We start from the raw sequence: 12,274 nt of genomic DNA, 5'->3' as shown, positions 1-12,274 counted from the left end.
ACAAATTAATAATTATGTATTATCTTTTGGTGTATTATTATGAAATTGTATGAGTTTGATACTAAACAGTACTAAACAGTACTAAGTACTAAACAGGCAAAAAGTAATAAGAATCTGGATACTCTCTACAAGTGTCCGGGTAAGTCTCTTTTGCAATGCGTTAATGGTGTGGGTGGTCTACAGAGTTCTAAAAAAAAGAGAAAAAAGTCAATGCGAAAAATGCTGTTGCTTCTTCTGAATCATTCAGTTTACGAAAGCGTCGGTATCGATGTGTTGCTCAATGTTCGTGAATCGGAGCTGGAGCATCCTTGAGTTTGACGTATGTTAGCAAATGAGAAGGCAAGCGATAATGTTGGGTATAGAGATTGTCATGCTGTCAAGAAAGGTCGCTCTCAGCAAATTTGCTCCAGATATACAAATGCGCATGCGCTTACGCTCGGGTTTCCGTTCATTCATATAAAAGGATTGCTGAATCTGGCTGTAAAGGACATCAGGATATAAGGAGGTTTGTGCTGCTGGTCAGGTTATTCCAGTCACGACGCTGAGTGGTTTGCACAGTGGATTCTAGCTGCTTAGCGGTAGTGTTTCGTTTAACGTGCAAGTGCATGTCCTTTTATTATATTTGAAATGCTCTGTATCTATTCTATAAAATAACAATGATATATTATTTACGAGGAAAAAGTGAGAATACGGGAATATGAAAAAGTGCGCAGAGATTTTGTGAAAATACGAAAGGTACAGGGGCTCATGGATAAGCTTTTGTGAACGCACTATTGTAATTGTCATGCCGGTGAAATATAAAGGAAAAGAAGGAAAATGTTTTTTTATCAAGTAGCAACAGTGCTCGGAGATGGTCATTATCCAGGCGTTCAAAGTATTTCGATTGAAGAATATGTATGTGTATGATGCACTCGTATCAATTATCTACAAAAGCTTATCGTCGGGAGGTGTCATGTTGCTACTAGATACGTAGTCTACGTCAGGCACATATACCAGCAGATTTTTATCATCCCGATTGTATTTCCGTGCTCGAAGTGGTAAATCAATGATGTGCTTGTATTAGCGATAAAATGTTGGGCTACGGTTTCTGTGGTAAGTTTAGATGACCTTTACGCGGATTCGCTCGTTGGTGTGACACATGCAAGTGAATGAATTTGCATTTCTTTAAAAGCGATTTTAACTCGTGAATCGTGTATATATAAAACAAATACGACGTGCGGTGCTATCTAAACAATTTTCTATGAACAAACCAAATCGATTCTGCAAATGTGTAACAAAAAATGTAATACAAACCAGATCCAGTGAAATAGATGTGATTTTTTTTTTCATTTTTACCTTACAGTTTAGTGCTTCAGTCGGTTGTGATATAGTTGTATTATTTGAAGTGTAGAAAAAAGTTTGGTGCATATCTACTGCGGAAAACAATCAAGAAATATAATGGTGCGGTGCGAAATGATTTTGCCGCCAAAGCTGTTTTTTGTTCGAGCGTCGCTGCTGCTTTTCTTAGTTCTTCATAATGTAAGTGCATACACTGTGAAAATCACTATACATGCAATGAAAGCGAGATAAGTCGCTTCACCAGTCTATGTTTTATCGAGGTAGAAAATAGTCCTATATAAAAATACACTGTATTTTGTTTGAGGACTTGAATCAATTATAGAGTAGTATTTGGATCATGAGATCTACTTGACTGAACTAAATTATCATAATCATGACAGGGAGTTTACCACATGTTCTAATTAACGCCACATTTATGACAATTATAAAAAAGTACTGTTGAGATAATCAGTGTCATAGAAGAAGAAGAAGAACTATTGAGATTGGGTTTTTGATGTTTTCGATAAAAAAGATTATTTATAATATTAATGTTTTTTGGTTCGAATAATTGCGAATATTCAACAACACTATCGAGGTTCCTGAATTCATTATAAATTCCCTGTTTTTATGCATTGCTAAATTCAAACTCAGACAGTCTTTGAACAAACAAACGAATGACTGAATGATTGACTATTTGTCTATCAAATTTTTATCAATACAGGATTTTACATGTGTGTTTTTTTGGTTGAATTCCGAGGATTTTTAGACTCTTATAGAATTTTGGATTTTTTGTTGGTTTTCAATTTGTTGGAAATGGTCCGATGATTGATTGAGTGTTGGTATTGATATTGATATTTTTTCATCTTTTGTTTCAAAAATGCTAATATTCCGATCTCAATAAATCGAGGAAGTGATTGAAAAGTGGATTGAAAATGGTCAATAAATTGTGAGACAAAAAAGAAATTAAAATAAATAATCAGGAAGCTAATCAAAATCTATAAAAAAGATCTGTTTTCGTAAACACTTGAGAGTACAAAACAAATAAAATAATATAAAAAGAAATAAAAATAGATTAAATGTTTTTCATAATTTAAACATGTTTCACTATAGGTAACCTCGCAAAATTATGAAGGAAGACGTTTGAAGCCTTGTGAGCTTGAATCACTGCTAAGAGATTTGACTTATCCCGAAGAAGGGTATGAAATGCACGCTGTAGCACTTCGTAACCAGTTGAGACATATTTTGGAGCATGATCCTTCTGATCGCGAAAATTATCAAAATCTCGAGGACAGTTCCGAAGCCACCCGTGGGCCATACGAAGACAAACGATCTTATCGTGCCCTTTTGCGTGATGGTGCCGTATTCGGAAAGCGAAACGTGGGCGCGCTTGCTCGTGCGGGATTATTGCGAAACCAACCGGAATACCTCAAACGTAGCTTGGCAACACTCGCCAAGAATGGACAGCTACCATCACGTGACACAGAGTCTGAGGATACTACACCTGATGGTGAATGGAATGAGGATAAGCGAAATGTAGCTTCTGCGTTGCAATCAGGTTACATGCTAAATGGCAAACGCAACATTGCTTCCCTGGCCAGAAAGTATGAACTGCCTGGTAAACGAAACATTCAATCACTACTACGCACAGGAATGCTTCCTTCTATAGCTCCGAAACGAAACATACAGTCACTTGCAAGGGAAAATGTGCTCACCGGTTATGGAAGTATCTATAAGCGGAATATTCAGACCTTGGTACGCGATTGGAGTTTACCGAAGCAGCATAATAAACTATCGGAAAGTAGTGGCTCAACAAGTGACAATGGTGAGTACTGGTGTAAAATAGGTACTGTAATATTTGGCAATGGGGCCATTTTTATTAATAGCACAATCGCAATGGTAATCGAGTTTGCTAAGTTTTGATAATAATAATCATGACCATAATTGGTAGCGGGGACATGATGTAAAATAATTTCTTTATTCATTCACAGAGAAACGAAACATTCAATCATTGAAGAATGCGCAGGGACGTAAAAAAAGGTCTTTGTACTACGATGAAATGGAGGAGAGCAGTCCTGAAGTTTTGGAACCTGTTTTCCAAACGGCTCCGCTTGACTACGAGGAGCTTATGGACGCAATGGTGCAAACATATCCTTTACATAATACCGACAATCATCTCGAAGAAAAACGTTTCCTTGGTAAGTGTTTCCTAGTGTTGTTTTTATTTTGTAATTTTTTTAGCCGAAAAGTGTAAAAACAACTCGAGAATGGGCTAGGGTCTGACATTATGTAGGAAAAGTAGCAACGGCAATGTGCTAGTGATGGCACATAAAGTGAAAAGCTCCGGACTGTATATGAACGAGTATACTAGTATACTAGTATTCTATACTACTCAGTATATAGATTTGAAAGAATCTATAAAAACAAATATACATTTTTATTGAATAGTTACTATCCAACAGTGCACTAAAACAAAGATTGGTTAGTGAAGGTTGTTATGTATGTTTGGGAAATGTTTATAATGCGTCGGAATAAAACTGGTGGTTTAATCAATTTTCTGGTCAATACAGGCCTCGTAAGAAGCGAAGACACCACCAATTATGAAGATGATAGAACGGACACGGATCTGCCATTGCGAAGCAAGCCGTTCGTAAAGCGTCACATTGCCTCGATTGTGCGCTCGGGCTGGACTCCATCGTTCCGGCCGTCGCGTGGAAATCGCTTCAGTCGGGCCGGCAGGGCGAGGTCTCACATAGTAGGAAGTTGAAACGATTCATTGTTCGTAGATGTTTAATCAAAGGAATGAACTGGATGATGGTCATGATGATGTTTGATTCTGTATGCGTAAAATTACCCTCCTTGTCCTGAAAATCCTTGCTGGAAAGAATGTTACTCATGCTTCCCAATGTGCCCTATATCTAGAGGAGTCAAATTGAAACCCTTGTTATGAGTGTTTTCTTAGACACCTTTTGGTCATCTTCGCAAGTTAAGCATATAGTTCTATCTATTATCTGATGTATAGTCAGTCCTTCAGACGCTCCTTCATTGTTGAATGTGAAATTGGATTAGCTAGTAAACTTTCAAAAGCCTCGTGAATGCAAACCATACTTGGCTATTTCCTGTATATTGCTGAATGTTTATATTTTTCAATACCTCAATACTGCCGTCACTACTAATTATTACTCTCCTGAAATTTAATGAAACACGATGTGTTTGGGTTGTATAGTTGCTCTTAATTATCTGAGATTGCGGTCAATTTTTAGTGCCATCAGTTGTTGGTTAAAAATCATGGCGAGTTTAAGGTTCTTTACTGAAAATCTACTTGTCTTTCTAAAGAAGCCCTCTCAAACACCCTATTGATTAATAAACAGCTGCATCGATTATAACTTTGTCAGACTGAACTGTTCAATATGCAACCTATGCTGGATACTACATTTTGATTATGTTTATGTTTGGATCTACAAATGAATAATAATGTACATTCGTACAATGTCTTAATAAGGTGTAAATTTACCCTTTCCCAGTTTTAGTAATGATGCACACACACTGCCACCAAAACCAATGAAGTAAACATTCGTTACATTAGCCTCATTACTTAAAAATTATGTTATTGAAGACACGTTTGGAAACATAGTTTAAATCCATCTTAACTCCTAGCCTTTCCAGGTATGGAAAGGCTAAATGATAGTGATAATTAAAAAAGTTTTTGTTTTTGTTGATGGTTAATTTCAGCATTATTTTTCATCAAGCTGGTTTAGGATTTTTATTTTTAGTGATTCATAGCAATATGATATTCTTCAATATCACGTGCGTTTATGATGCCACGACATGTTTGTGTTAACACTACTTTTGAAAATATTCCAACTTTCAAAAGAGGAATACTTTAATCCCAGTAATTATTTCTTGATAGGTTTGGTTTTACAGTCAATTGCAAGCAAATGTACACAGAAATATTTGACCTTAAAGACAAATTATAACTTTTTCTAAAAACATTTCAACATTTTTGATCATGATATACAATTGATTAATGTTTAAATGGTTTTTCATTCTTCTTTTTTGTGATTTGATGAATCATAAAATCACAAAATCAACGAAAATAAACCTCAGCACGACCTCGGAGCAGGTGATCAGCGTTTTCACTTAAATTACGATTTCATAGCTTATTACGTTATTCCTTAACATGGATGTCAGAGAATAGTATATGATTAACAATACGTTCGGTGTTTATGAGTGTATATTTAATTCATGAACATTTCTTTTAAATTTTAGATATATGCATGACGCTTGTAGTTATTAGTTTATATTTCTAAACAAATACATTTTCAAGTTACGGTGCTGTGTAACCCAGTAATAGTGTAATTATAATAAAATGTTAATATAAAAAAAAACATCGCATAAACTATAGCTTCTAAAATAAGTATGTATCTGCTATATCAGGATATTATTTTTATTATGCGGAATATGTTCAATTGCATGCGGTATATTTTATTTTTAGAAGTATGGGTAAAACTTAAACCTTTGTGTACATCCCTGTGATATGAAATAGACACTAGTTTCAAAATGTTGTAATGTTCCCACTATACAGTTGAAAGTATTTGTATCCCTAAATTTGTTTAACACAGAGTAACTGGAAACTCTACTGACAAACCAATATGGTGCTCCGTTTGTGTTTATTTATTTTTATCTTGTAAAACTGAAATAGGGCGAATATTACTCCCGACCCGAGCCACTACGACAACCAACCAGCGGCGTATGTAGACAATGCATACATGGATTCAGAGGTACCACTAGTTGGGGAGCTCCAGGGCTACAGTCCACGTGGGGTGCCGCGCCGCCTAGAGTTGCCGCGATACACTGGCGAGGCCTTCGCCAGCCACCCGTACGTGCACGACGAGTTCAGTGAACGCGTAAATCCGTTCTACACGGATGATGAATATCGCTGTGCCAATCGTCTCCGTAAACTGCTATATTATCTGAAAAAGCAGTATTATCTTGACAATAAGTATATTCAAGCAACGTATGGAAGAAATTTAGGTTACTATCAATAAAAGTTTTATAACTAATTTCAACACTAAAAAACACGCACACAATTTCGTGTTGCCAAAAGTATTCGAAAGCTTCGGTAGCCTTCCTTTTCTTTTTAAGACAACATAATTCAACTGTTATTAAATTTAAAATAATGTACAATTTGCATTAAAGTCTAGCTCCCTGTAATTTTCAGTTTTGAAATTATCCAATGTAATGGAAAATCTTGCCTTTATGTAAATGGTTGATTTAGAGATTAGTGTAATCCATCTTTTGTTTCAACGGCTTTTAACTGAGTCTCACATGAGGTGTAACAAGAATTTAGATAAAAATTTACTGAGGCAACAAAATATCCTACTCTTTCATATCCCTTTGCTCATATCAACCCAATACAATGGTTAATAATGTAATACAAATGGTAGTGAAGGACTTTAAACTATATTAAACTGTATAAGAAATTGGAATGGAACATTTTATTGTATAATCTACATTTTGTGGTACTTAAAATGTTTACTATAAGAACTTGAATAATAGATAAGACAAACAAACCATACTGGCTCTTTGAACAAGATGAAATAGTGCATAGACCTATAGCGTATTACAAGAACTTTTGCAGCAACATCTGAGAAACAAACTGAGAACAATAGAACTGAAAAGCTATCATATGGAAAATGTTATCTCTTCGCGATGTGAGATTCATGTGCAGTTAAATGCAATTCTAATGAAATGACAGACTCTTGAGCGGAGGTCAAAGAAAGGGTATAAAAAGTTCAATTACTTGTGAATCAAACAACATACCAATACCGTACATGGTTTCAATGTTGTATTTGATGAACCTCTACTCAATGGAATGTAAGTTTGTAGCGTGTGTCGAACAAAACTAAATAGCAAAATCCTATAAACATACCACAACGGGAAACGGTAATTGTGTTTTACAAAGTGAAAGGATTTGGTAATTTTGTTATTTAGAAGTTTTGACAACTGCTAACAGTGGCTGCTGAACATTTCGCTCAGGTCTATGAGCTAGAAGAATCTTATGCCTAAACAGATGAAATAGAAGACAATTTGTGGATGTTCTGCTCGTATTGAAATGATAATTATTCATTTGTGGTAATTCTTTTTTACAAATTTCTCTATATGTTTGGAATTGTATAAAAGTTGTATTATTAAAATAATAATTTGTGAAAATTACATGTTTTGCCATTATTGCTTTGCATACAATGTTGTTTAATAGTTTGACGTTTATTAAAATTTACATCTTTATAACATATTATGGAAGTAAATACGAGTGCTGCATATAATGTTGTGAAACTAAAATATTTGGAAAACAAATAGCTAAGAAAAGTGCTCCAAAGTGAAATCAAAGCGACAATAATCACAGTAAGCATGTGTTCGAAAGCTTTAAAAAGCTTTATTTAAACTGATGCAAATAATAACTGAATCAAGAATTTTAGATAGCTTAGCCAGAAAATCTACTGACTATATAAGTTTTAACACACCATCAAAGGATGTTACAGACTACTGGAAAACATAAGGATTTATAGAGCAGAAGAAAATATCGTACATGCGAATGTATCTCTTAAAGTTAGCTGAAACATATACTTTTATATTTGTATTATATTTATTTTCTTTATCAATCGATAGCAGCAGTCGCCAAAGTATTGAAGAAATAATTTGTATCAATATCATTATTTCTATAATAATTGATTCTTCTTTTCAACAAAAATATCAACGATTGTAGATCGGAAAACATAAAGCCAACACATTAATAAGGATTTAAGACAATACTGAAGGCTGAAAGTAAATCAATGTTGGTTGGTGTGTAATATGAGTAAACTGATGTGTACTATACCAATGAAAGACAATAAATAAACAACAATATATTAATGACAAATAATAACAAAAAAGGTGAACTAAGAAAATTTCCAAACAGCTAGTATTAACATTGTATGCAGTGCAAACAAGACAATAATATTTAAAAAAAAAACACTAAGGAAAGCATGCACAAATCCATGCAAACATGTTAGTGTTTCATACATTGTTTATACTTGTATCTCAAGCCCCAAAAACCTCTGTATGCTGCTTATTCGTAAAGCTCTCAATTAAAACAAATGGGTTGAAGGTAAACAATTTCATATATCAGCATAAGCGGTGAGTTTAAAGTATTCGATACAAATAAAAGTAAACAACGGACCTTTCTCTAAGCTAACCCAGCAATGTTTAACATTGGTTTGTCAACAAGATATTCAAAAGAAGGTGTTGATTGTGTTAGAAACAAGTGAAGAACATAACGCGCTTTGAAGGCTAACAAATGATTAACAAGGGCTGAACAGTTATCTGAAGACATGAACAATATATTATCACCACAAATATTCTTATACATATATACACATTATATACATAAAGTCAAATCAAAATCGAATATATTTATTAAACTCTTTCTTCCTAATTATATGTGCTAAGTAAATTCCAGATAAGGAACATGATCAAAACCTATGTAAGAAAAAATAAAATCAAGGAATAAAAGTGCATGAAAGCAGAGACAATTACGTGTGCACATCTATTTACGAATGCATTCAGTTTCTTAATAATGTTTGAAAGCAGGTCTGTATAATAGTATCAAACAGGTGCTGCAATAACTTTATGCGTGTATGGCACGGATATGGTTGTAACGTTCGGCAATGTTGTCGGGGAGGCAGTCGATACAAAAGGAAAAATTCCATCAGTTACCTCGAATTCGTTTAATCCGTGTTTTCCCCATACTGGTTTGCGATTTGAAGGTAAGGTATCATCATCTTCAGCACTGTAATCTTTTGGCAAGCTGGGTGGCATTGCAGGCTCATTCGATTTTCCCAGCAATATTGTAGGTGCTTTGTTGGCGCCGTTGCCTCCTATCCAATCGAACATAGATGGATTATTGTTACCAGAGCTACTGACAATGCTGAATACTCGATTGTTGTTGTTTTCTCCGGGAAAATTAATCGTGATATCACTGCCGTTGGCAACCAATACCAGCACAGGAGAGCAATTGGTATCCTGAAACTGAACCGAAATAAAAAAATGAAATAATTGACTCGTTAGTGTTTTAATCATTACCAACCCTTAGAAAATAATTAATGTCTTTTAGTAATTTTAGTTATTAAGAAAACTAAATTAGTCTTTTCGAGTATTACCAAACCAGCACAGTAACATAATGTAAAATATGATAAAAAATGAAGCCGCCAACGTAACATCTTTTGTTTTAATAAACTGTTTAACTTTTATTTTGAAAAAAAATCTGACGGTTCTGACAAATTCACTCTTTATTCTGCTTTTATTTATTATTTTACACCCTATAAACTCAAACTCAACGATGCTATGCCTTAGAAGACGGGCCTAGTACTGGATAAACGATGTACAATTTCACGTGATAAAGAATAGCAGAGTGTGTATCTGTGCAACGGTGAAGATTTCTCTACCTTGATCTAGGAACAGAGCTCCGACAAAGGGTGAGTAAACTAGTAATGCAAACACAAGTAATAGGCAAATGCATAGAAACGCTTCTGGTACACATACGTAATCCGCGGCCTTGAAGATAACATGGTTTGAATTGCAAGTAGCAGTCTGAAAGTTTTACGTTTTAACTTTCTCCGAATAGACACACTAAAATTTGTTTTAGCTACTTTTTTGTTGCGATTTCTAAATGCTAAATAGCAATTGCACAAAATTTGGTCTTATGTAGTTTAGTCATTTAAGATGCTCTACCATGTAAATGTAGGCATTATGAATAGTTATTATGAAAACAAATAAAAATTATGAACATCATCGATCAAGAGAGTATGAAGGTTTAATAAGTGAAATAAAAATATGAGTTGGAGAACAGTGTGCTTTTGTGATGTTAACAACGTTATGCATTAGCTAGTTTATTTTACTATTAGATATGGGGTTTCCTGTTTTTTTTTTAAATTTTTTTTAATGAGTAATTATATTTTTTTAATATTTCACATAATCATATTTTTTAATATCATATAACATTGCATTTCAAAATACGCTTCCTCGAAAGGGGTTAATACGGCCAGGCCGTAGTAAAAAAACATACAAACATACACATAACATTGTATTTTATTATAATATACATACTGTTATGAATATTGTCATACATGTCATAAATATTTATTCTGTACGGTAGGATCCTTATGCGTAATCTATTGTTAAACTTACTCATACTCTCGCAAGAAACATGATTACAAGTTATGAGTTCTCCACAAAAAACTTTATTTTATTTCTACGTTTCACTTTTTTCTTGGTAATAGTTTTAATGCGACATTTTCACACTTCACGTTATGTCTAAAAGCATGAAAAGATTGTAGCCATAGGATTTGAGAAATTATTTTTTTTTGATTTTTTTATGTGCAATATTGCAATCGACTGTTGAAAGTTAAACCGACAGGGCAATGCACTAAATTGTATCGCAGACGTCGATTTGCCCAAAAACATTGAAAGTATGTTGCGGGATCGTTACTGTTGGGATAGTTTCCTTGTGCTGGGCACAAGTAAGAACATTCGCCAAATGTGGAACCCGCTATGAAGGCAAAGTTTGCTCGGTTCGGACACTTATACATGATTGGAGCCTGACCAGTGCCATCGCATAGGCCGTAGAATCGCTGAGATTGGCCATATCGTACATGTCCAACGAAATTCCCCGAGCATTGTAGTGTAACACACCGAGAAAACACATTCTCCAAGGCGCACAGCTCCAAAACGGCATTAAAAACGTATCCAGTGGGGCATGTATAGATCGACGAGGTCTGCCCCACACTGGAACATCCGTGGTAGATGCGACAGTTTGTAGGATCTGTTTTTGAATAAAAAAATGGAAACAGAGTGTAGATCAAGAATTGTGACATTTTAAATTGATTCCTTACCTGGAAAAGTTCCAATGGCAGGGCATGTAAATATTGCGTTTTGTGATGCGTCGGTACAAATGTTTGGAATTGGAGTAGCGGAGCAATAGTCCGTTGTTGCTCCGTAGTTACAATAAGGCTGATCAGTGGGACATGCAATCGTCAGATCTTGCCCATTTACGGTTCCCAAGCAAACGCGAAATGTGCTACATGAATCACATACTAGTTGTTTCACACCATCACACACACCGGTAATTGATGGCTGACGTTGAAGATAGGCGAATTCAGTGGGTTCCTGTCCAGTGCCAAATATACCTGGACTCAATTCATCCGTAGAATTTAAAGACTCGTCTGTAAGCTTCAGGTATTCGACAGCTTGTGATAAACGCACCAGGATGGTGATAAATACCGCACTTAACAGCATTTTGCAACGGACTGAACGTAGTTGATAATGATACCTAGTTTATAAAATGCAACCAACACTACTTTTCATTGACATTTCTTAATCCTGTTTTCGCGGAGATGCTCACAACGCTTATCTACAAGAATTGCCAGTTGAAGCGCTGTTTGTTAATTCTGTAAAGAATGTACAACCGTTGTGTGTAGTTGCTAAGATTGAATTGGCTATTTGCAAAACATGTATGAATTCATTGTACTTTAAAATGAAAAGTACAGCTGTTCATTTGTGCTTGAATAACTATTGTTACTATAAAAACAAAGAAATCATCAAAGCTTCATGGTTAGATACTTTAGTTAGATGCGGAAAATCTATATATATATATATATATATATATATATATATATATATATATATATATATATATATATATATATATATATATATATACAGTATACATACATACATCTTACACTTGTGAAACACACGGCCGAAACCGTAGAGAGCCTCCAATATTGTCAAATAAGAAGGAAGGGAATGGAGTAATTAAACTGAAGACACTACCTCACTTACTCCAACTGTCGATAAGCGCAGCAAAACTTTCAGCTCCGCTATTTGATCTGAAAAGAGCTAACCTGACGTGGATTGGACGCAC

At 34.8% G+C, this 12,274-nt stretch overlaps 2 protein-coding genes and 1 long non-coding RNA gene across 11 annotated transcripts; 1 reads left to right on the top strand and 2 right to left on the bottom strand.

Moving 5' to 3' along the window:
* The first annotated feature begins 456 nt into the window (after window positions 1-456).
* On the top strand, window positions 457-8,885 carry LOC1272677 (neuropeptide-like 1). 9 transcript variants are annotated; one of them, XM_061661696.1, is made up of 6 exons: window positions 457-578; window positions 1,343-1,518; window positions 2,428-3,139; window positions 3,306-3,512; window positions 3,885-4,059; window positions 6,017-8,885. In XM_061661696.1, exons 2-6 carry the CDS (start codon window positions 1,438-1,440, stop codon window positions 6,360-6,362), a joined length of 1,521 nt encoding a protein of 506 aa, XP_061517680.1. In that variant the 5' UTR covers window positions 457-578; window positions 1,343-1,437; the 3' UTR covers window positions 6,363-8,885. The 9 variants fall into 9 exon arrangements, with proteins under 9 accessions (XP_061517680.1, XP_311578.5, XP_061517684.1 ...); XM_311578.5 differs by having other exon boundaries at window positions 474-578; window positions 1,348-1,518; XM_061661700.1 differs by having other exon boundaries at window positions 487-735; window positions 1,348-1,518.
* LOC3291074 (uncharacterized) lies at window positions 5,974-9,210 on the bottom strand. The gene is made up of 2 exons (XR_009766545.1): window positions 9,070-9,210; window positions 5,974-6,287 (listed from the first exon to the last, which is right to left on the bottom strand). It is a non-coding gene; the product is annotated as an uncharacterized LOC3291074 (long non-coding RNA).
* A 1,359-nt stretch (window positions 9,211-10,569) lies between these two features.
* On the bottom strand, window positions 10,570-11,685 carry LOC1272678 (uncharacterized). Its single transcript, XM_311579.6, has 2 exons — window positions 11,244-11,685; window positions 10,570-11,173 (listed from the first exon to the last, which is right to left on the bottom strand). Exons 1-2 carry the CDS (start codon window positions 11,644-11,646, stop codon window positions 10,725-10,727), a joined length of 852 nt encoding a protein of 283 aa, XP_311579.4. The 5' UTR covers window positions 11,647-11,685; the 3' UTR covers window positions 10,570-10,724.
* Window positions 11,686-12,274: the final 589 nt, after the last annotated feature.

Source organism: Anopheles gambiae, chromosome 3 (genome assembly GCF_943734735.2).
Source record: "Anopheles gambiae chromosome 3, idAnoGambNW_F1_1, whole genome shotgun sequence".
NCBI classification, from domain to species: Eukaryota; Metazoa; Arthropoda; class Insecta; order Diptera; family Culicidae; genus Anopheles; species Anopheles gambiae.
This window is presented reverse-complemented; position numbering and strand designations above follow the sequence as displayed.